We start from the raw sequence: 25158 nt of genomic DNA, 5'->3' as shown, positions 1-25158 counted from the left end.
CCCACCAACAGTGTATAAGTGTTCTGTTTTCTCCACATCTTCTCTAGCAGTTATTATTGTTTGTGTTCTTGATGGAAGCCATTCTGACTGGACTGAGAGAGTGTAGTTTTGATTTGTATTTCCCTAAATGTTAATGATGTAGAACAATTTTTTCATATATTTGTTGGTCATTTGTATTTCTTTTTTTGAGAAGTGCCTGTTTTAACCATTTACCCACATAGTAATTGAGTTATTTGTGGGGTTTTTTGGTGTTAAGTTTTTTTACTTCTTTATATGTTGTAGATATTAATCCTCTGTAAAAAGAGTAGCTAGCAAAGATTTTCTCCTATTCTGTAGGCTCCCTCTTCACTTTGTTTCTGTTGTTATGTGGAAGCTTTTTAAGTAGATGCCATCCCACTTATTAACTCTTGGCATTATTTCCAGAGCTTCAGGGGTCCTACGGAGAAAGTCATTGCCTATGCCTATATGTGGGAATGTTGACCCTATGATTTTTTTCCTAGGAATTGCATAGCTTCTGGTGGAATTCCTAGGCCTTTGATCCATTATGAGTTGACATTAGTATAAAGTGAGAGATAAGGGTCTAGTTTCATTATTCTACATATGGACATCCTTGCTTTTTTCCAGATTTTAAAGGAAATGTTTTCAGTTTTTCACTACGAGGTTGGCTTTGGGTTTTCATACATAGCTTTTATGATGTTCAGATAGGTTCCTTATATCTCTGTAGTTTCTTCAATGCCTTTATCATGAATTGGTGATGAATTGTGTTGCAGTCTTCTCCATCTATTGAGGTAACTAAATGATTTTTATCCTTAGTTCTGCTTATGCGATGAATTACATTTATTGATTTGCATATGTTAAACCAACCTTGCACCCCTAGAATAAAACCAACTTGGTGATGATGTATAATCTTCTTAATATGTTGTTGAATATAATTTACTAATATTTCTTAAGGATTTTTGCATCTAAGTTCATCAGGGATGCTGCTCTGTAGTTTTCTTTCCTTCTATTAGTTTTAGAATTGGTTTGTTCTTTTTAAAGGGACTTGAGATGCATTTTTAGGTTGTTTATTTGGGATCTTTTTCATTTTCTTATGTAGGCACTCATAGCTATAAACTTGTTTCAGAATTGCCTTCATAGTGTCCCAGAAAGGTCTGGCATATTGTATCTCTATTCTTATTTAAGTCCAAGAATTTTAACCTGATTTATTCTATCATGCATTCATCATTCAAAAGTGTATTGTTCAACATCCATGTGTTTATAGAGTTTCTATAGTTTTTTAGTGTTGATTTCTAATTTCTTTCCATTATGACCTGATAAGATGCAAAGAGATAAGAATTGCTTTGTGGCCTAAAATATGGTCTCTTTTGAAGATGGTTCTATGATTTCCATGTGCTGAATTCTAATAAGATTAGCAAAATATTTAAAATAACCTCCTCACATACAGGATGCTAAAAGTTAGATATATCACTACTTCCATCTTATAAGTGAATGAGGAAAAAAAATTAATTTACCAAAGGTAACTCTAGTTAATATTAGGAAACCTAAGTTGAAGAGGTATAAAACCAAGCCATATTAGAATACATTTGTGTTTTTATTTACTATCTCACTCAGCAAAATGTAAGCTCCATAAGAGCTAAAATTTTATTCTGTGTTGGTTTTGTTTTGTGTCAGTTTAAAAAATGAGATGAACTATCTAGACAATTATTAATGTCTCCTTTGGTGCTAGTAATCCAATTCTTTTATAATATGAGTCTCTAATACACTTGAGTCATTAGCTTTTTTTTTTTTTTACCAAAGTAAAGCCAACATGAGACAAAGTAACTTTGATGTCTTATAAATGTACAATGAATTCTATTTCAAATATTTCAGTCCTCTATGATTCTATAATTTTACAATTTTAGGCAAAAACAAGAAGCATGAAGTATCGAAATGATACAATGTAGACTAACATACCAGAAAAATTTAAATTTATACTACTTAAATATTTCTTTTACATTTTAACTCTTGATTTACTATCATCAGAATAATATTTTAATTATACATAACAATTATTCAAAGTATATCAGTAATTGACTTACAGTAAATAAAGCAATGTTAAACCCATGTTACTAGTTGCTTTATTGCTATTAGTATTGCATTTTACTAAGTCTTAAGAAAAATCAATAATACATTGCTGAGGGCTGGGTTGTGGCTCAGCGGTAGAGCCCTTGTCTAGATTGTGCAAGGCACTGAGGCACTGGGTTTGATTCTCAGCACCTCATATAAATAAATGAATAAAACAAACATCTATCAATATCTAAAAAAATATTTTAAAAAACACATTGCTAAATATTTATTTGTTAAACTGATGGCTAATAACAAAAAATAGCAGACATGGAATTCATTCAAGAGTTTTAATACATTAAAAACCAGAGTTCCCATGTGTTTAACTGTAATGTTGAGACTAATTATTTAAAATAACATTCCTTACACGTAGGATACCAGTACTTCCATCTTATAGATGAGAGATATTAGATTAAAAAATGATTAATTTGCCAAACACGGTTCAATTAATATTAGAAGACCTAAGTCTAAAAAGTCTGAAACCAAGCCATAAGCTTAATCCAAAAGTTATGCAGGAAACTTGAGTAGGTTCATTGGTAAATAAATCACATTTTGTTTTATAATCCTGTTAACAATCTATAAATAGCACAAAAGAAAACAAACAAAATTCAGTCCTAAATAAAATTCTCAAAATTGATAACAGCAAATGAGCTCTAAAATACATTAGAAATATTAGGTTTAAATTTAAAATATAATGCATACAGAAGCATTTTACAATCAAATATCATTCCTAACAATATTTTGTTCCTTATAAAATAATATCACCACTACTTACTAGGTGGCTTTAGCACTGCCTTGAACTGTTACCGTCAGAATAGGTATCCAAGTTCCCCTATATTCAAATGCTGGTAGCAAAGTAACACCTCCACCAATTCCCACCATTCCTGAGTTAGCTGGAGCTGAGACTGGGCCACCTGAATTATTATTTCCTAATAGATAAGGGGGGCAAGCAAAGATACCAATTTACTACTTGATACAAATCAACAGTATTTAAACACCTGGTCAATCTTCGAATTCTTTTCTGTAGTATAGGTACTACACATATAAAAGAAATTTATTATCCTATTCCATCTACCAGATAAATCTATTTCCCTAAAAAACTACTTACTTTATTAAACAAAAGCTTTTAGAGTAAGTAAAAATATGGAAAAAATTTTTAAAGAGTAGGATTTGTTCAAATGAGAAGAAAAAGAGACAGAACCCCTCAGAGTGAGAGAGGACCTGACAAGAGGTTGCCCTGGACAAATTTTTTTATTATATTTTGAATTAGACCTCTTTTTATCAAAGGTAGGAATAAAAAAATACAAAGTCTATCAATCAGATAGTACAAAGTGATAAAGAAGGTAAAAGGAAACAAGCCATACACTAATTCGCAAACAAAAGTGAATCATGTTAACACTTCTTGTTAAAAAAGAGACTGAGAAACCTGCTAAATAGTCTCTTTAACAAAAGGAATCAAATGAAGGTTCTTCTAAAATGAAGGATGGCATCTAAACATTTGTCCTCATGTGATTAGAGGAACCAATAGTATACCAGACAGGCTAGGGTCGTAGTTCAGTGGTACAGCACTTGTCCAGCATGTGTGAGGCAATGGGTTCAATTCTCGGCACCACATATAAATAAATAAATAAAATACATTTCCACTGACAACTAAAAAATATACATATACTAAAAAAAAGTATACCAGACAAGAAATCTACTCTGGAAAAGAAAATAAACGTAAGTGTCATAGTAAGATGAAATTATTTGTTAAATATAAATGTACTATGAATATATTTACTTAATCCAAATTTCTCTAGATAGAATTTTTAAAACAAATCCTCTCAGAACAGTGAATATTGTAAATTATGGCAGAACATAAAAACAAAATTTGAATATGCTTTACCAGCTTGGTTGGTTGTAGCAGGATTTCCAGTAGGAGGAACAAGAAACAAGGACTGTATAAATGATCCCAGTGCATTCACAATATCTCGAAAAACCTTGGTAGAATGTTGTTTCATATCATAGGACTGACAAAATGACCTATAAAATCATTTTAAATGTTTCTGAGAAAAAAATTTGAATGCATTAAAACAACTATTTTTTTTAAAGCAAGTAATGCTGTTATAGTACTTTTAATACCATATTCAAAAGATTCTTCATCATACCTGAGTAATTTTACCAATTTCGGACAAAGGTTCATATTGAAGTCAATGTTCTAAAAAAAATAATCTTGGCTGTATTTACACAGCAAATTCAGAGAGATGGCAATCATTAACCACATGTTTTGACTTCCTTCATTCATTGTCATGCCTCCACCCTGTCCCTTCATATATACATTATATAAATTTTCTGTTTAAAAATCACTAATATTTGGGAATACTTAAAATCTGCCCACTAGTTTACTAACCTACTATGAGTTTATTAACCTATCCATTTAATGAAATATTGCTGAGGTTTTACCTTAATAGCTGAGGCTGCACACACAATCTGTGTATTGATTCCACTGCAACAGCTCGTAGCCACTGGGGTTTATCTGCATCCAGAAATTTCACCAGAAGTGACAGAAATATTTCACATTCAGTTACCTAAAAAGTATAGGGTTTTTAACATCTGTTTGAATCAAAGAAAATAATAAAATACTACATTCTTACTCTTAGAGCCATGGACAATAAAATCTTTTAGATTTGAAATAAAAATTCTTAATGACTGGAGAAAAAGAGAATTGTAAGGAAAAGTTAACAATAAAAATGATCATAGTGTCTCCTTAAGTATAACCCTGAAAACACTAGTATTCTACTAACACAGGTAATCCTTTATCCTATTCTGTAGAAAGCACAGCACACCATTAAGTCCTCTTCAGGGAACAAGTAGGGAAGCGGTATTCAGTTGGCCTCATCACAATAAAAATTTTCTGAACACTTTGACTTGACTACTATATGGCCTGGCAATAATTTAATGTAACAGTAGAAACTAGACTGGTCCTTATATTTCTCTTTTTAAAAATCTCTTGACTCTCCATACTGACTGACATTTCTATATCCTAATTATTTTCACTTTTACTATCTTGTTGACATTTTTAAAATTATGGTAAAAATACCTAATATAAAACTCACTCTTTTAATGATATTTAAGTATACAGAACAGTAGTGTGTTAACTATATTCACAGTGCTGTATAATAGATCTCTATAACTTTTATAACTTGAAAACTGAAATTCTACACCCATTTAAGACTGACTCCTCATTCCTCAGTCAATGGAAATCACTTATTTTGTCTCTAGAATCTGACTACTCTAGATACTGAAGGAGTCATACACTATTTGTCTTTTTGTGACGGGTCTGTTTATTCAGCATAATGTCCTCAAAGGTCCACTGACAAGATGAACTGTTTCTATGGCTAAATAATATTACAATGTATGTATGTACAACATTTTCTTTATCTGTTCATCTGTCGATGAACACCTGAACTGTTTCCACTTCTTGGCTATTACAGAAAATATTTCAATGAACACAAGTGTGCAAATATTTCTTTCACATCATATTTTCTTTTGATTATCTACCCAGAAACTCAACTGCAGGATCACATGGTAATTCTTTTTTTTTTTTTCTCATTAAACTATTGTTTTAATGGGTCTCAAAATTCTGTGACAGATTTTTGATCAAGTTGCTTCCATTAAAAAGTACTTATTTTAAAAATAACTTAAAACTGCGACAGACAAAAAACTAATGGTCCACAAAACATTCTCCTTTCCTTCTGAAGGTTTTACAATGCATTGTTATCATTAACCAGTCTTTTACTATAAAACTTAAACAGCCAACTGAGACAAAAAGTTCTGAAACTGTTCATCCACCACTGATTAAGACTAGGGTAGCAGGTGTTAGGGGTAACATTCATTAGCCTTCTGAACTTTCTGGACAGACTTGATGACCTTGCCAGCTCCAGCAGTCTTCTTGTCCACTGCTTTGATGATACACACAGCAACTGTCTGCCTCACATCAGAACAGCAAAAACCCAGAAAAGGATAGTCTAAGAAGCTCTCAACACACATGGGCTTTCCTGGAACCATACGAACAATGGCAGCATCACCAGATTTGAAAATTTTAGGACCATCTTTCAGCTTGATCAGAACAGTGATCAATCTTTTCTTTCAGTTAAACAAACTTACAAGCAATGTGAGCTGTGTGACAATCCAGTACAGGGGCACAGCCAGCACTGATATGGCCTGGATGGTTCAGGATAATCACCTGAGCAGTGAAACCACCTGCTTCCACTGCCGGGTCACTTTTGCTGTCACCAGCAACACTGCCACAATGAACATCTTTGACAGACAAGTTCTTGACACTGAAGCCTGTCTCCAGGAAAAGCTTCACTTGGAGCTTCATGGTACTTTTTAACAGACTTTACTTCAGTTGTGACATTGACTGGAGCAAAGGTGACCACCAGGCCAGGCTTAAGAACACCAGTCTCCACTTGGCCCACAGGGACAGTACCAATTCCACCAATTCTGTAGACATCCTGGAAGGGCAGGTGCAAAGGCTTGTCAGTTGGATGAGCTGGTGGCAGGATGCAATCTAACACTTCAAGCAGTGTGGTTCCATTGGTACTGCCATCTTTATGGGTGACTTTCCATCCCTTGAACCAGGGCATATTAACACTTGGCTCCAACAGGTCATCATTCCAACTAGAAATTAGCCACAAATGCTACTGTGTCAGGGTTGTAGCCAATTTTCTTAATGTAGGTGCTCACTTCCTTAATTATTTCCTCATATCTCTTCTGACCATAGGGTGGCTCAGTGAAATCCATTTTGTTAACACCAACAGTTAGTTGTTTCACAACCATTGTGTAAGCCAGAGGGAATGCATGGGTCTGCCCATTCTTGGAGATACCAGCTTCAAATTCACCAACACCAGCAACAACAATCAGGACAGCACAATCAGCCTGAGATGAGCCTGTGATCATGTTTTTGATAAAGTCTCTGTGTCCTGGGGCATCAATGATAGTCACATAATACTTGCTGGTCTCAAATTTCCACAGGAAGATGTCAATGATACCACCATGCTCACACTCAGCTTTCAGTTTATCCAAGACCTAGGCATACTTGAAGAAGCCCTTATCTATCAGCAGTTTCCTTCTCAAAATGTTCAATGGTTCTTTAGTCAATCCCACCACATTTGTAGATCAGATGGCCAGTAGTGGTAGACCTGCCTGAATCTATGTGTCCAATGACAACAATGTTGATGTGAGTTTTTTCCTTTCCCATTTTGATTCTATTTTAGTGGTGGTTTTCACAACACATGGGTTTTAGCAGCAAACAAGTTGTGAAAAAGCTGGTAATTCTATTTTTAATTTGAGAAACTACCATACTTTTCCAAAGTAGCTCCACCATTTTACATTCCCACCAAAGGTTCCAATTTTTCCCTATCTTTGCCAACACTTGCTATTTTCTATTTTTTTTTTTTTTTTTTGCCTTCCTCTTTCTTCCTTTTTTCATAGTGGCCATCGTAATGGATATGAGGTGATATCTTACTATTGTTTTGCTTTGCATTGCTCAAAGGATTGAACAGGTTGAGCATCTTTTCACAAGTTTGTTGGATATCTGTATATCTTTGGAGAAATGTCTATTCATGTCCTTCGCCTGTTTTTAATCAAGTTACTGGGGGTTTTGTTGCTGAGTCATAGTTTTTTATATATTCTGGATATTAACCCCTTATCAGACATATGACTTGTAAATATTTTCTCTCGTTCTAAAGATTGCCTTTCTGAGTCAGGCACGGTGGTATATAACTTTAATCTCTGGGACTCAGGAGGCTGAGGCAGGTGAATTGCAAGTTCAAGGCCAGCCTCAGTAACTTGGTGAGAAACTGTCTCAAAATACAAAATAAAAAGGGCTGGGGATATAACTTGGTGGTAGGGTGCTCCTGGGATCAATCCCCAGTACCACACGAACAACTGCCTTTTCAAATTGTTGACACCTTCCTTTGAGTGGTAGGAGTTTTTAAAATGTGATATAATCCCATTTGTCTACTTTTGCTTTTGGTGTCAGCCAAGAAATCATTGCTAAATCCAATATCATAAATATTTACCCCAAGTCTCTTTTTTTTTTAAGAAACTTTTTGATTTTAAGTCTTCTAGTAGTATATCCATTTTGAATGTTAATATGTGATATAAAGTAAAGATCCAACTTCATTCTTCTGCATGTGGATGTAACTTTTCTAGCTCTACTGTTGAAGAGGCTGTCCTTTCCCCACTGAATGATCTTGGCATTCGTACTGAAGATCATTTAGCTATATATGCAAGGGCTTATTTCTGGGCTCTCTATCCTCTTCAATGGTCTTGGTGCCTTTGTACCAGTAGCCAACTATTTTGATTACTGTAGTTTTACAATATGCTTTAAGATCAGGAAGTGTGTAAGATCAAATCGTTCTTTCTCAACATCATTTTGACAAGTCAGAGTACTTTGAGATTCTACAAATTTTAGAATGGATTCTTATATTTCTATAAAAAATGCTGTTGGAATTTTTATAGACAGTGCACTGAATCTATAGATCACTTTGGGTAGTATGGACATTTTAACAAAATTAAGTCTTCTAATCATGAACACTGGACGTTTTCCCATTTGTGTTTTTCTTTCAGCAATATTTTATGACTTTTACTGTACAGGTCTTTGGCCAGCTTGGTTAAGTTTATACGTAAGTAGTGTATTTTTTTAATTCAATGATCAACAGAAATGCTTTCTTAATTTCTTTCTTGAATTGTTCACTGTTAGTGTATAGAAGCACAACTGACTTGCATGTTGATTGTGGATCCTACAACTTTGCTGAATTCGTTTATTGGTTCTAATAAATTGTGTTGTACAGATTCTTTAGGGTTACCTAAGATCATGTCACCTGCAAACAGATATTTTTGCTTCTTCCTTTCAGGTTTTGATTACTCTTATTTCTTTTTCTTTCCCAATAGCTCTGGCTAGGACTTCTAGTACTATGTTGAATAGAAGTGGTAAGTACAGGCAACCATGTCTTGTTCCTAATCTTAGAGGAAAGGCTTTAAAGTTTTGACTATGATATTAGTTACTGATTTTTCATAGATAGTCTTTATTATGTTGAAGTAGTTTACTTCATTTCCTAGTTTTCTGAGTATTATCATTCAAAAGGGTAACGAATTTTATTAAATGCTTTTCCTAAATCAATTGAGAAGTTCATGTGGTTTTCTTATATGACAAACAAAATCACAAGGTAGACTACATGAACTGATGTCCCTATGTTAGAGAACCTTGCAATCCAGGAATTTATCCCACCTGAGTCATGGTTTTAATGACCTTTTAATGTGCAACTGAATTTGGTTTCCTTATATTTTGTTGGAGATTTTTGCTGTAATATTCATCAGGGATGCTAATATGTAGTTTCTTGTAATACCTTTGACTTTGGAATCAAGGCAATATTAGCCTCCTAAAGTGAGTTTGGAAGTATTTTCTTCTCTTCAATTCTTAGGAAGATTTTTGAGACAAACTGGTGTTAATTCTACTTTCAATGTTTGATAAAATTTGCCTGTGAAGCCATCTGGTCCTGGGCTTTCCTTTGTTATCAGGGGTTTGATTACTGATTCGATCTCTTTACTACTTATGATTCTATTCAAATTTTTTATTGTGATTCCACCTTGGTAGATTATTTCAGAAATTTATTTCTCCAAGGTTATATAATTATTTGTTGTATAGCTATTCGTAGTTGTCTTTTGTAATTCTTTATACTTTTGTGGTATCAGTTGTCTTTCATTTCTGAAATTAATTACTTTAGTATTCTGTTTAGTCTTGCTAAGAGTTTGACAATTTCATCAATATTTACAAAAACCAACTCTTAGTTTCACTGAGTCTCCATTTTTCTATTCTTCATTTCAACTATGCTGTGATTTTTATTATTTCCTTCCTTCTGCTAACTTTGGATTTAGACTGTTCACTTTTTTAATTCCTTGAGGTATAAAGTTAAAAAGTACTGATTTTAGATTTTTCTTCCTTTTTAATGTAGATGTTCATTATCATAAAGTTCTCTCTTGGTAGTGCTTTTGTGGCACCCAATCAGTTGTATTTTCATTTTCATTTGTTTCAACATACATTCTAATTTTTCTTCGTATTTATTTTTTGAACCATTGGTTAATTAAAAATTGTTTAATTTCCATGTTTGTGACTTTTTCTTTTCCCCTGTTTTCTTCTATCAATTTCTGGTTTTATTCCACTGTTGTCAAAGAAGATGCTTAGTATGATTTCAATCTTCCTAAACCTGTTGAGACTTAAATTTGTCTTATATGGTCTAACATATGCTCTGTCCTGGAGAATGTCCCATGTGCACTTGAGAAGATTGTTCTGCTAATGCTGGGTTCAGTATTCTACATATGTCTCTTAAGTCCAATTGGTTTACAGTGTTGCTCAAGCCCTCTGTTTCCCTACTGATCTTACTGGCCTTATGTTCATTTGTTCTGCACACTATAGAAAGTGAGATACTTAAGTCTCTTACTATTATTGTGTTGTCTATTTTTGTTCATTAAAACTAAGGTTATAAATGCTAAAATATTATAAGATGGCAAATTGACTCATAAAACTAAAAAGAAACAATGCATCATTTTCTGAGAAATACCATTTGAATGTTTAAGAGTAAATAAGAACAGTAATAGCATTATGTTCAAGAATATCACAACATATTCCACATCATAAAGTTATGTAAAAATACACAAAATGGAAAAAAGTAAAAAAAAAATTCAATTTCTAATCCTAGCTTCCACCAAATATTTAATAAATCTGCTTTAATTTGTGAACACATATGATAGTATAAATAAAAGCAGAATACACTGGATACTATAATTTTAATTATCCTTCAAATGAGATATAGACAATTAGCTAAAAAGCTGAATTCTTTTTTTTTTACAAATTATTTTCTGTAACAACTGTAAGAAAAAAATTAGAATCTTCAACTTTCATCTTAGAAACATGAAAATATCCCTAACTATATTAAGACAACTCCAATTTTAATAATAGTGAGAAATGTGAACATGAATATAACATTTTACTGAGTCCCTCTCCTTTTTTCATTTACATTTTTTATTAGTACTTTATAGTTATATATAACATTGGGATTCATTTTGACTTAATTATAAAAATATGGAATATAATTGGCTTTAATTCTACCCCCGATATTTCTCCTTTCCCTCCTCTCTTCCTTCCCCCTATTTTCTTCCCTCCACTCTACTGATCTTTCTGCTAGTATAGTCTTTTTAAGCAGTGCCTTGTGGTTACATATAATGGCAAGATTCACTGTGGTAGATTCAGATTCAGATTCATTCCACTGTTCTTCCCTTATCCAGTCCTTCCTCCTTCCCCCTCAATCCCCTTCCTCTATTCCACAGATTTTTCTATTTTGATGGAATTCCCCCTACCTTTTCTTTTTTCTTTTTTTCCTTATTTTGGACTAGTTTCTGCATATCTGAGAAAACATGTGACCTTTAATTTTGGATCTGGTTTATTTTACTTAGCATGGTAGTCTCCAGTTCCATTATTTATTGGCAAAACCATAATTTCATTCTTCTATATGGTTGAGTAATACTCCATTGTGTAGATATACCATATTTTCTTTATCCATTCATCTGTGAATAAGCACTTAATTTGGCTTCATAACTTGGCTATTATGAATTACATAAAAAGCTGAATTCTTAAAACATAAATCCTATGCTGCTTTGAGATAACATGTTATCACTCTCCTTGACATACATTATCCACATTATATAAATGCAAACATGATTCAAGGAAGGACAGAATGAAATTTTAGAGTACCTGAGAGAATACTTGTGTATATTAAAAAAAATTCCATCAAACTGAATTGAAAAAAACTAATGCCACAAATAAACCACTTTCTTTAAAAAGCACTGCACTGCAAACAATTATATATACAAATAAGTATGGAAAATAGCACTTACCAAAAGACTATAAAACTGCTTAATCAGGACAGAAACTACTCTCAGCAATCGCATACAGATAGGAAAATATGGTTTTTCAACAGGTGCTGGGGAAGATGAAGTGCTTGAACCTTGTCTGAACTTTATATTTGGAGAAAAGAGCTTTATCACAAGAGGACATACTCTTTCTTTGAGAAGGAAACTAAATTCCTGGTGCTATTTGCAAAGAAGAAAACAGAATTAACTTAGTTGGTACTCAATACCTCTAAAACAGTCTTGCTAGCAAGTAAAACTTAATCAGTATAAATAATTTAGCTTAAAATTATAAGTTTATATTTTATTATTTTACAAGTTACACACATATTTGAAACTTACATTGCTGTTAAGGAGTCTTAGAACAAAATATCAATATTTCAAGAGTTTCTTAAATGATACATATTAAAAAGAAACATGAATGATTTTTAGAGTTGAGGAAATGGTGCTTATTACTAGAAACTTTTAGTTAGATACTGGTGATTAAAAACAAAGAAAATAGATTAAACAAATATAAGCAAACACAGCATTTAAAATAGATAAATGAGGAGTAAAAACCTGATTAATAAAGTAGAATAGGTTACATGGTTCATCAATCTCATTTTGCAAAGAACAATCCCATTCATGCACAAAAGATTGAATAACATGGTTTTGTGCTACTTGGATTACTTAAACAGAACACAAGCTGGTAAAATATTCAATGACAACCTAGCACAATTTTATAAGATGGGGATTTTGTAAAAAATTCTTAAATTTCATTTATAGTCATTATATATTATGCAAAAAGCTCCCTTAATTTGTTCATTCTCTGTTTTACTTAAGAGTAGTCTCATTTTAGTGACAAGATAAGGCATGATCTGCACTTACTGATTAACTTCAAATATATTTTATTTTGGTGTTTGAATCACCCAAATTTCATTGAAGTCATTATAAACAAAGGAAGAATCATAAAAATCATCCAAACTAATCTTTTTAATCTTATGGAAAAGGAAAATAAGTCTTAGCCCCAAACCTCAAGATGCATGTAAATCCATGTAAATTCAAATAACATTTTCCATGTCTCACAGACACCCCAAAATGAATATGTACAAAAATGAATTATGTATTCCTTATAATAAAAATTCTGTCCACAGAGTACTTCGTCTTATCAAATCATTAACTGCTTGGGCCAAAAAGCAAGAAGTCGTCTCTGAGACTGCATTTTTCATCACCTACTAAACTAATTCACTTACTGATGCACCAATTACTTGCTAGGCACTGTGCCAGAGAAAGGGATACAGAATTAAGTAAAATTTTCAATGCCCCTAACTTCTAGCTTATTTTTTAGAAAGGAAAACAGCCCCTATCCTAAGGTAACTGCTCTTGAAATACGTTCTGCACAAAGTATTCTTTTTCCATTTTGCCTAAATATAACTTACAACTCTGCATCTTTCAAGTACAAGCTTAAGCATCAGTTCCTCTATTCAACCATTCCTCTACCAAATTTGGTACCCATGGTATTTACGTGCACAGAATTTAAAAAACAAAAAAATTTTTTTCCTCTGGAGCAGTTAATACCTTTCTCTTCATTAGACTTTTATGGGTCATAAGGACAAGGATTTTTATCAGTCATACTATTTGTATGGAACATAGACCAACATACTGTGAGTGACTGGTAAATTTTTGTTATATGTGTGAATAATGAGTAAAAGAAAACTAATGTCTATCTTTGAAAAATATTTTTCAGGACTAAATTCTAGGATCTTCCAAGAAGAACTATTTTATCTCTCTGTATTACAGTAGGAAGAATAAAATAAAGTAGGAATTTTGTGGGTATAATAAATTTGAATATGTATTATATATCAGGAAGTAATGAGTGCTATAAAATAAAGAAGGATTAGAAAAATAAGGGAGCTGACATAAAAAAAAAGTGTGCCATTTTACACAAAGTGGTTAGGGAAGAAATGTCTGGTAAGTATATCACTGAGCAAATACTCAAAGAAATAAAGACAGTAAACCAAACGGAAGAAAAGCATTCCAGGTTTGAAGATAATGACTGGATATGGGATGTAAATAAAAAAAAAAGGGGTAAGAAGAGAAACTAATTTGGAGTTTGGTTGACATTACAAGTTCAAATTCCAATTCCATCACTTATATGAACTATGAAATCTTGGACAAAGTATTTAACTTTCTGCAAGTCATAGTATAGTTTCCTCATATGAACAACAGGAACAACTGGCACTTCTGAGCATTTGGGGAAATTAAAGAGAATATCATGTGTAAGAAATCTGGCACATAGCATTTAAATGATAGTCAAACAATAGTGGTTATTATGACAATCATTTTACACACAGCTATTGGACAAATTATATCTACTGTTTCTACTGTACCATGAAGAAAGCAATCATCAGCAAATATTATTCATTCTCACCAAAAGCAGTTAATAGTTGTTTAATGTATAACAAAAATTATGAACCATATAAAAGTAATTTCAGCTCCAAGTCTCACGCCAAAAAAGATCTTACACAATTTAGCACTTGATTCACACATTTTGTATGTAAGAACAATGGACAAACTGTATTACTTAGGGAGGGAAATACCATGGTAGGAAAAGGAGCAAGATTGTAGTTAAAAAATGCAAGTTCAAGGCCAGCCTCAGCAATTTAGCAAGACCCTCAGCAACTTAAAGATACTGTCTCAAAATAAAAAATAAAAGAGACTGGGGACGTAGCTCAGTGTAAGGAACACCTAGATTTAATCTCCAGCAAAAAAAAAAAAATACTAAATTATTATGTCTAAACTCTAAGGTTTTTAAGTCTTTGCACCTTTTTAAAAAAATATTTTTCATTGTAGATGGACACAATACCTTTATTTTGTTTATTTATTTATTATTTATTTATGTATCCGTGGTGCTGAGAATCGAACTCAGTGCCTCACATGTTCTAGGCAAGTGCTCTACCACTAAGCCACAATCCCCAGCTCTTTGCATCTATTAATGTGAAAAAAAAATGTGCTGTTTTTTTTGAAACATATCTGTGAAAAAAACTAAAGATTCATTTTCTTAAAAAATACTATCAATGGTTTACCTGTAAAAAGACTTGTGGGAAATCATTGAGGACTGACTCAAGCAATTCAAGGCCAAATGTCCGAGTCATTTCTGTCATGCCTACTAGCCAGTAAGGGGCATCAGCATTAACCAATTGACAAAGATCCTGCAAAAATAAATCAAACAATTTCATGTGCTAGGAGGAAATGTTCTTTCCAAAAACTCACAATTTATGAAATTAAAAAAAAAAAGAAAACCTTCCTTCCTTAGAAACGAAGGAACGATCATTTAAATTATATATGTGATAGATTATATAGGTAAACATCTATAGATTCATATAACTACTAACAATACACAATAGATAGATAAATGAATCTAATGTTTTGAGTGAAAATTAAAATTTTCAGTACAGATGAATTTTACATTACTTAAAACAATTCATTCATGAAAAATAACATAAAAAGCAGGCAATGTATCAAATTATATAGGATAGACCACAGGTTTATTACTTAAATTTTCCTTGTTGAAAGAATATTTTTTTGTAGTCATCCCTAGTATACCTACTCTCTAGTTCTGGATTTAATACATTTTCATTTCCTTAAAGTAAGTTGTAATATTCTATCATGTTAATTAGCTATATTGTAAATGTAAGTTATTTTTCAATCTTTTAGAACTATTTTAATACCTACTTTGAAAATAGGCTTTAAATTTTCAAACTAAAACCTAAATTAGATATAAAATTCTAAAATGAAAGTTATACAAAACTATATTCTATAATAAAAATTATTTTTATCAACTGAAATACCTGGAAAAGCATATATGCATCTTTAGCACAAGGTTTGAGGGTACTGACAGATCTTCTGTTACTATTTCCTTGCACCAGTACTGGCTGTTCTATAATATCTGCAATCAAAATAGGATAGGTTTTAGGAGTTCATAATGGCCTTTAATAATCTTATATTCTGTTTAAAGGGTATATTTAAAATAAGTTATTTATTTATATAATTATAAACTTTAATTGTAACTTCAGAACTATGTTCCCAAAAGGAAAACATAAATGAGGATCTATTTTTACACAAAATGCCATAAAAATCACTCTTCGTTATCTTATAATCACTTTAATAAGCTTCATATCTTTGTCCATGCATTTGATTTTCCTAATATCCCATTTTTTGTCCTCTTTGTCTCAGAGGTTTAAAATTCACATTAAATTTCAATATGCCTTTATCAAATAAATATAAAAAAGCTTAACTTATAGTTAGTTCTTCTATCATCTCAACTTCAAGAGAATTAACGGACTGATCTGCCATCATTAAGCTGTCAGCTATAGGTATTCACTGGCTAAGAATCAATTAGAATGGTGTTTCCCAACTCAGCACTCAAAACAGCTCTAAATCAAATACCATGCAAATATCCAACAGAATATTAGTTCACTAAATTACAGAATAGCCAAAAAATACAATGTAGCTATCAAATTTTAAATTATATAGATAAAAAAAAAACATGAAAAATCCACAGGGTGTAATATTTGGGTAAAAATATAAGCAATGCAGTATTTGGTTGAAAATGTGAAACCATCATCTTCAGTACAAAATTATGCATGCATTAGAAATAAAAATGAAAAGGAAAAGATTATTTCTAAGGTATTATTTATTTAAAATAAATAAATTTTAAAAATTGCTGTTATTCACAATAATAACGTTTTACAACAAATATTTTAAAAACTTTTCTAGTTTTTGGATAATCTGTGCTCACAGGGAAATGTTGAAAATTAATGAAAATGAAATCATGCATGTAAGAACCATTCCAAATCAAAAGGAAACAACTTTCATCACTTTACCTCTGTATCGTTCATCTTCAGCAACCATTCTCTCAAAAACCACAGTAACAACTTGTCGCACTGTAGCAGCAGCTGTATTATTTGTAATATTATCTTTTGTGAAGTGTAATCGAAAACAAAGAACAATTGCCTACAAAAACAATTTTCATTTAGTGTGAAATAAGACTGAAGAGCATGGTCATTAGCCTTATTAAAGGTAACCTCAAATTAAATAATTTATGTATAACTTTCAATCAGATCAGAATCTTATCCTTTTATACAATAAAATACAAAAACTCTCAGATTTAAAAATAATCTCTCACTAACTAATATAACCAAGTAACATTAGTTAATGTAAAGTGAAATACACTTTTTAAAAAATTTGATTCTTTTAATGTGTATAATAATGCATCACACCTTTATTTCCCCAGAAGGACTTGCTTTGTAAATAGCAATATTTGTTCAATATTTGTTGTATCATTAAATCATTTGGAGAAAAGCTATATAAACTGCTAGGTATATAAATAAATAAATGTACAGTTGTTTTTAAAGAGTCATTCTTTTTCTTTAAAAACCAACATTATTAAGGTATAATTTACAACAATAAATTGCACCCCTTCAAAGTAAATAATTTAATGAGTTCTGGTTGATACATAGGTCCACAAAATAGAGCCATAATCAGAATACAAGCCTTTCCATCAAGTTTCTTTGTGTACCTCTGCAGTCCTTCTCTTCCTCCACCCTTGGCCACAGTTAACCACCAATCTGCTTTTTTCTCTAGAGATTAGCTAGAATTCTGTACAACTTTATATAAACTACTTCATTCACTATGTATTGTGTCTGGCTTCTTTCACTTAAAATATATTTGTGAAATTCATCTATTGTTCTGTGTATCAGTACCTGAGTAGATTCCACCTTTTGCTTTAACCTTTCACCTACTGATTTGGGTAATTTTCAATTTTTGGTTACTTCAAATAAAAAACTGCTTTGAAAATTCACATGCAAGTCTCTGTGAGTACATGTATTCATTTACCTTGGTAAAACATGCAGGAGTGGAATGGCTGGGTCATCTGGTAATGACGTTTAACTTTTTTTTTTTTTTTTTTGTGGTGCTGGGGATTGAACCCAGGGCCTTGTGCATGCAAGGCAGGCTCTCTACCTACTGAACTATATCTCCAGCCCATGTTTAATTTTTAAGAAATTGCCAGTATCCCAAAGTAGATTTACAATTTTACATTCCTACCAGTAGTATGTATGAGTTTAGAACTATTCCATATCCTCAACAAGACTTGAAACAGTCAATCTTTTTAAACTGTAATTAGTCTAATGGATATACAATGATGACTTCTTGGGGTTTTAATTTGCATTTCACTGATAAAATATAAAGGTGAGTCTCTTTTCATATGTTTGCTTACCATTTGAATATCTTATTTTGTCAAGTGTCAAAATCATTGGTTCATTTTTTACTCAGTTAACCTTTATAAGAGTTCTTTATATAGTCTAGATATAGGTCCTTGTGTCAGATATTTGTTAATATTTTCCTCCATTACTGTGTCTCATTTTATGGTTCATGGATTTTGTACCCTAAAACATTTTTGCCTCCTCCAATATCACAATAATTTTGCCCTATATGTTCTTCTAAAAATCTCATAATTTGAAAAGAGGTGGTTTGTGAAAAAAATAAAATAATAGGTTACATTCTATGCCTTATCACTTTAATTATTATTAAGAACTTTAAAGGAAGTAAGTCTTTCATACCATTCTTCTTTATATTTCAACATAAAGGAAGACACACTTTATAGTTATATAGAAGTTTTCATATTTCTCAATTTTGTATTGTTTCTTTATACTTATTTTCATTCCCAAATATTTCATTTCCAATTACCTAATACACTAAAGTAAACTCTATAATCAGTTCTTATTTCTTTAGCAGAACAACTGAAAACCTCTTACAAAATTTTAAATACTTGTAAAAGAACAATAATTTGATAGCAAGAAACCAAGAGGAACAGTATGCAAAAGTGTATACAAAAATATGTGAACATTTTCTACAGCTGATGTGAACTTGAAAGAATAAACTATATGCTATTATGTAAAATCTCACAATGACCAAATAACATCAAATGAACAACTAGAAAAGACAGAATCACTTGGGATAATATACATAGTTTAATATGACAGTAGCCAGGCACAGTGGGACATGCCTGTAAGACCTGTGACTCAGGAGGCTGAGGCAGGAGGATCGAAAGTTCAGGGTCAGCCTCAGCAACTTAGTGAGACCCTGTCTCAAAATAAAAAAATTAAAAATGGTTGGGGATGTGCTTCAGTGGTAAGCACCTCCAGGTTCAAAAAAAAAAAGGAAACAGTATACTTCTTCATAGGCTATCTATCCTTAAGAGCATGCAAATTATAATAAAACTATTATTGAAAGTCCAAAACAATCCTCAGACAGTAAGTCATTAATTGAAGACTATTCTTCATATTACTGCACTTTGTTCTTAAAGAAATACTTCATAATTTAAAAAATTTAAAATTTAAATTTTATTGGTGCATTACAGTTATACACAATAGTTGGGTTCATTTTGACATAATCATACATGCATGGAATTTAATTTGCTCCATTTTAGCCTCCAGTGCCTCCTCTTTTCCTCCTTTAATCCCTCCCCCTATTCCTCTTCCTCTACTAGTCTTCCTTCTGCTTATTTCCTTATAAAAAAAATTAAAGTTAAATAAAGAATAAAACAACTATTATATGCTCCAAGGGTGGGAGAGGAGAAGTAAATACTATTACATATGCAGGCTTAACCAGTATAAATGCTGAAAGGAGACTGGATTCGAACGGTTCAGTTTACATAACACACACAAATCATTTTTAAAAGGGGAAAAGGGAGAGCTATCATAGGGGATCTAAAATACCAGACGCAATACCATTATGACACATATTTCCCTCTTTCTTCTCTTTTCCTCTTTTCTATTCTTAACTAAACCCATCAGCAATACCTAAGGGGCTTTGCTTAAGGATCTTGAAATGATTTCACCTCTAATCTGGAGAGAAAAAGACATCAATGGTTATTAAAGTACAATACTGAACATCACAGGGAAGTTGCTACAGGGAAGTTCCTTTTGGTTTCAAAAGCAACAGGCTTGCTCTTTCAGTCAGCTTATTCAATGACTGTCTCAAAGTATTTATAAACTAACAAAATAGATTTCCTACCTTAGAAAGTGCCTCATCATGAACTACTGTATTGGTAGTTAAGAGAACAAGAACTGTTTGAAGTAGCTTAAGTTCTTCAAGACTATTTTCCATTAGCTGCCAAAGCATGTTAATTATATTCCCAGCAGCAGTCTGTAAAATAATTATTTTAAGAATTGTCAACAGGTAAAATAGGTGTTTAGTCCCCAAAGAAGAAAATGGGCCAAATATTACCTCCCCTGGAGGAAAATTCTTGATCATAGTAACAAAAATCATACTTTTGATCTATAGATCCAAACAACAAGTTTGAGACTTATAACCAATTAATTTTATTCTTAAAAAAAGAAAATTTCCTAAAAATATAATATAGTAACAGCACGCAGTTCTGAAATACCCAGTAAAAATCAAAGTTAATATCTAAAATAATACAGGCATTTTTGGTCCAGTTATGGTCATAAACAAATTAACTATGAGTCTACTTTTCTTATGTGTTTTATATATTTTACATACATATATTTTCTTGTATTTTTCTTATATCTACAATACATTATAAAAATAAAATATGATGCAAATTGACAATACATTATATACTCAATTCAATCTGAAATTGTTTAAGAAGCAATACCAGGAGTAAAAGAATTTATCACTTTTAGTGTAGTACTTAGGAAGTATAAAATTAAGGTAAACCCATTAAAATCTGAAAGCAAGAGGCAGGTCCATAGTAATGAAATTTTTTTTCTTATTTTACCATCATTAGTTTAGATACGAACAATATATTTAAGTCAATGAACAACATATTATCACTTCAGATAATCTAGAAAAGTCATTATTTTCCCTCCTACCTTTTAAAAAACACATGAATTTTATTAAATAATTTTCAATGATATTGAAAACTTACTTGATCCTAAAATTATCATCTATATTACCAAATTGAGACTTCTTAGATTACAAATGACTTGACAAAATGTCTTTCATCCTTATTCTTTTTTTTTTTTTTGAGTATTTAAGAGGAGACATTTTGACAATATTTTAAACTTGAGCTGTTTTCTTCAAGTACACTGCTATTCATAAAATTTTTACATTAAAAAGCAGGTATGTTTCATTCTTCTGTATGGAAGATACAGATCTAACTCTATGTGCAGTTCAAATAAAAATCTCTGTATTACCTCAGACACAACTTCATGTGACATGAGTCTCTGAATGGCAGCCAAACATAGCTGAGTGATCTTCGGTTCCTTGGTTCCACAACCCATTAGGAAAGGCTGTACAACCTCTGAGCTGTTCTCTTTCAATGCTTTATTTAGAACACATATAGGACAAATTATTAAATCTAATGCATACTTAGGAATACATTTTTATGTAATCACAACCAATATTAACCCTTTAATAAGAACCATGTTATGTAATATAAACACCACAATAAAAATCAAGTAATAAGAGTTAATATACTTCGGATGCATAGTACAGACTTCATCACTACAGCTTTCCTATGCCTTTTTCCCAACACTCTGCCTTTGATTCTTCTCTGCTACAAATTCTTTAAGGACATGGATTCTCAGCTATTTCTTCTTATAGTACAGAAGGCAAAATAAATAGGAATTTAGCATGCACAACATTCCCACCACGCTTATGAGTGAAGATTCAGAAACTCCCTAGAATTTCAATATATGCTTTGAATTCATATAGTTCTAATTTCTTTTTCAAGAAATAAACACATGTCATTAAAAACAATAGCATTTCTCCTCATATTACTGAAACAGTACTATAAATTAATTGGATACAAATACTATAACTCCAAATCTTAATTTAAATCTTACAAAGTCAAATCTTCTTGAAATTTAAAGGGGTGGCAAAAATGAAGGAGGTTAGGAAATGCACAAACTGATTTACACATTATTAAATTTATAAAATGGAATTAAATCAATAACCATTTACTGATAGGCCACAAAAAGATGAATAAGATAGATTTGTCACTTTCAAGGAATTTGAATAAATAACATGTGAAGAGAACATTAAATTTATGAGTTTGATACTAATTCCATCAATTATTTTCGGAGGCAAGATATGTCATAAACACAATTAAATCTGAGTTTCAGAATGTTTTTCAAAAGAAATTGAGAGAAGTCATCCAGAATCACCATTAAAAGTGCATAACCAACATTAACACTAATTTTACTGTTTAAATCCACCTTTCTTCTCCCAAAGCTCTTTTTATGTAAATTAAGACTACAATTTCCTAGAGCATACTCTACAAAGGTTCCTCTGTATGTCAGTATAAATCACTGACGTAACAAAACTAAAAAAATAGCAAATAAGACTGGCAAAAGTAAAAAAGAAAAAAAAAAAAGACTGGCAAAAGGGCTCACTCTCCTTCTTTCCTTGCTTCCTTATGCACAAAGGTTTTCATTCAAAACTAAAGACAAATATTCCATAATAAAGTCTCAAAACATAGATATGCGATTAAAATATGATTTTAATGCTAATCATAAAGCTTTTAAAGTGATTAAATCAGTCTACCATAGCCAATCCTGCCAGAATCACTGAAGTCTGAAGCTACCCCCTCTGTTGAATTTTATTATTAAATGTTTGTTATTATTAAATGTTGTTCAGAAAAATTAAGTTTTCAGTAATAACAAGTTACATTCATAATTTTTGTGACATAAGCCTGTGTTTTTCATTGGAGCATCACAATAACCTTCCAGTTTATAGAGCACAATTAGGTCCAAGCAACACAGTAAATAGATGGTACAAGAATTTGAAAATATGTCTTTTAATTCCTGGTTCACTATTTTTCCCAACAAGTTATGCCACCACTCTTTAAGGTAAATAACATCCTGATGATAAATTAAGTTAAAAGAGGACTTGATCATCTATAGTTTAAAACTGTCTTCCTAAGGACTAGGGGTATAGCTCAGTGGTAGAGCACTTGTCTAGCATGCAGGAGGCACTGGATTGGATCATCCACTATCACAAACAAATAACTCAAAGTGTTTACCTAAAGTCTTCAGATGAATACAGGAAGAGTCATAAAAGAAAAAAACAATGTATCTTCTTAAGAGCCTAAGATACCAATTATTTCAAGATATACCCATAGCATCACAAAGAAAATCAAAGCCAATTAAATAATGGCAATGCTTTCTAATCACTTAGAAGTTTTCTTTACAACTTCATACTCTGGAACATCAAGAGTATTGGGAATACTTCATTTCTTCAAAGAGTACTTCACTAGTTTCTGAGATTTTCTTCAAGTCTATAGCAACATTCTGCATGTTTAGATGCTGATTTTTTTTTTTTATCTTGCCATAAAATGTTAAAGTTTTTGACAACAATCAGGGAGACATTTCAAATAGCAATTAAACTCAACATGTATGGTATCAACAATGCATGCAATTCAACGATGTGATAATAACATGAACAAATAAACACACACATCAAAAAAGGAAACTATACCACACCTGACTCACAGTGATTCTGAGACACTGTCAGTTGTAAGATGAATACCAATTTAAGAGATGTTAAAAAGTGAAAAAAAACTATGCATCCTAGAATCAATAAAATAAGATGAATCATAGTGAAATGTTGTATACATATCCATTACACTTAAGTCTACCAAGCTGAAATAAACTTAAGGTATTAATAAAAATAAAAATTTTAAACTTTATTTTAATGTTATTCAAAGGAATTAAACACCTATCTCTCATCTCTACTTTTCCCCCTCCCAATTTATATAACAATGGAAGTTTCTAAGTTTTTCAGAATAATCAACTAAATAATAAAATTATCTATTTAACCAAAATATATCTACCATATACAGATCACAATTCAGTAAGAGAAAAATCTTTTTTTTTTTTTCTAAGTTACTGGTTTGTTTTTCTTCCTTCGAAAGTGATAGTGGTGCTAGAAGTTGAAATTAATCTGGCTCTTTTAAGTGAGAGAGTGCCACTCTCCACATACAATGGTTACAATGATATACTTTTTAAGGATAGCTTTATATAAATACCTTCCTAGGAGTAAAGATTTTGGAAATCATAAGGAGGAAAACAGATTTCAGAACAATATAAAGATATCTTGCTGTATTTTACATATCATTCAGAGGGGGGGAAAAAAGAGGAAATGCCTGGTCTTTTAAAACAATTTCAGTTTCCATTAAAATATAAAAAAGATTTTATGCGAAAAAGGAAAAAAGCTTATTTTCTACCTAAGTCCCTTAATAAGCAATTTTAACAGAGCAACTGTGTGTTTGATATATGCTGTTATTTCCAAAGTATGAAACTGTGAGATCAAAGGATGCACTTTCACACACCTGAAAGAGGTCCAGCAGGTCCCCATATCCTAGGGGTTTCCTTGCTCTGAGCAGTTTCACTGCATAATTGCAGTTTTTATCCTGGAAAAAAAGAATTAAACTAGGATACCCCACTATAAATCACATAAACAGGGGTTAATAAAAGTTTTATTGTGATAAATGTTAACAGTTTTTAAATAACAAATTATAATTCTTGTGAAAGAAATAAAATGTGACTTAGACATTATTTCTATTTTCAAAAAGCTTAAAATTTAGTTCTGGGGAAGACTTGATATTTCTAACACCACTAAACATTTTTTAGTGGATTCTAAAGATCTGAAAATATATTTAAATGATTCAAGAATAAGAGGACAAATAAGAGTATAGGTAGTTTCATATCAGAAGTACTTTACAAGCCAAAGAGAAAAATTATTCAACAAATGTAGGAATAATTAGCAATTTTGCAAAATAAAAAATCTAAATCTTCACAGCATTCCATATATTAAAAATTAAGAAAAAAATCAAGACAGAAAAACTAGAAGAAAATTAAAATGATTATAAACTATGTTGAAGGAGAAGGGCATCCTAAATATAAAGCAACTAAAGAGTTCACAAAAATTATTTAAGGTTAAAAACAAAAGGCACACGCAAGGACCTGATTTTGGTCCTTGGCCCTGAAATAAATAAATAAATAAAAGGCATCTAAAGTTTTAAAAAATTAAAAGGTCCATGATCTGGCAAAAATATGATTAAAACATGATGGAAAGTTAATATTTTTACTATAC

At 31.5% G+C, this 25158-nt stretch overlaps 1 protein-coding gene and 1 pseudogene across 6 annotated transcripts in view; both read right to left on the bottom strand.

Moving 5' to 3' along the window:
* The window catches only part of Mon2 (MON2 homolog, regulator of endosome-to-Golgi trafficking), a 108701-nt gene that overhangs the window by 62379 nt on the left and 21164 nt on the right, over positions 1 to 25158 (bottom strand). For 5 of the 6 annotated variants that reach the window (XM_047551609.1, XM_047551611.1, XM_047551610.1 and 2 more), the window contains 9 exons: positions 21258 to 21385; positions 20113 to 20244; positions 16920 to 17049; positions 15885 to 15982; positions 15120 to 15245; positions 12043 to 12237; positions 4546 to 4670; positions 3989 to 4125; positions 2879 to 3032 (listed from right to left, as the gene is read on the bottom strand). In XM_047551609.1, the coding sequence (XP_047407565.1) occupies positions 2879 to 3032; positions 3989 to 4125; positions 4546 to 4670; positions 12043 to 12237; positions 15120 to 15245; positions 15885 to 15982; positions 16920 to 17049; positions 20113 to 20244; positions 21258 to 21385 (1225 nt within the window). Of the gene's footprint in view, positions 1 to 2878; positions 3033 to 3988; positions 4126 to 4545; positions 4671 to 12042; positions 12238 to 15119; positions 15246 to 15884; positions 15983 to 16919; positions 17050 to 20112; positions 20245 to 21257; positions 21386 to 24394; positions 24476 to 25158 lie in introns of those variants that run through there. The other variant, XM_047551613.1, reaches the window with a different exon arrangement.
* LOC124983930 (elongation factor 1-alpha 1-like) lies at positions 6207 to 8318 on the bottom strand (annotated as a pseudogene).

This window comes from Sciurus carolinensis, chromosome 4 (assembly GCF_902686445.1).
Source record: "Sciurus carolinensis chromosome 4, mSciCar1.2, whole genome shotgun sequence".
In the NCBI taxonomy this organism is placed as follows: domain Eukaryota; kingdom Metazoa; phylum Chordata; class Mammalia; order Rodentia; family Sciuridae; genus Sciurus; species Sciurus carolinensis.
Note: the sequence above shows the minus strand (reverse complement) of the source record. Positions and strands in the feature narration are given on the sequence as shown.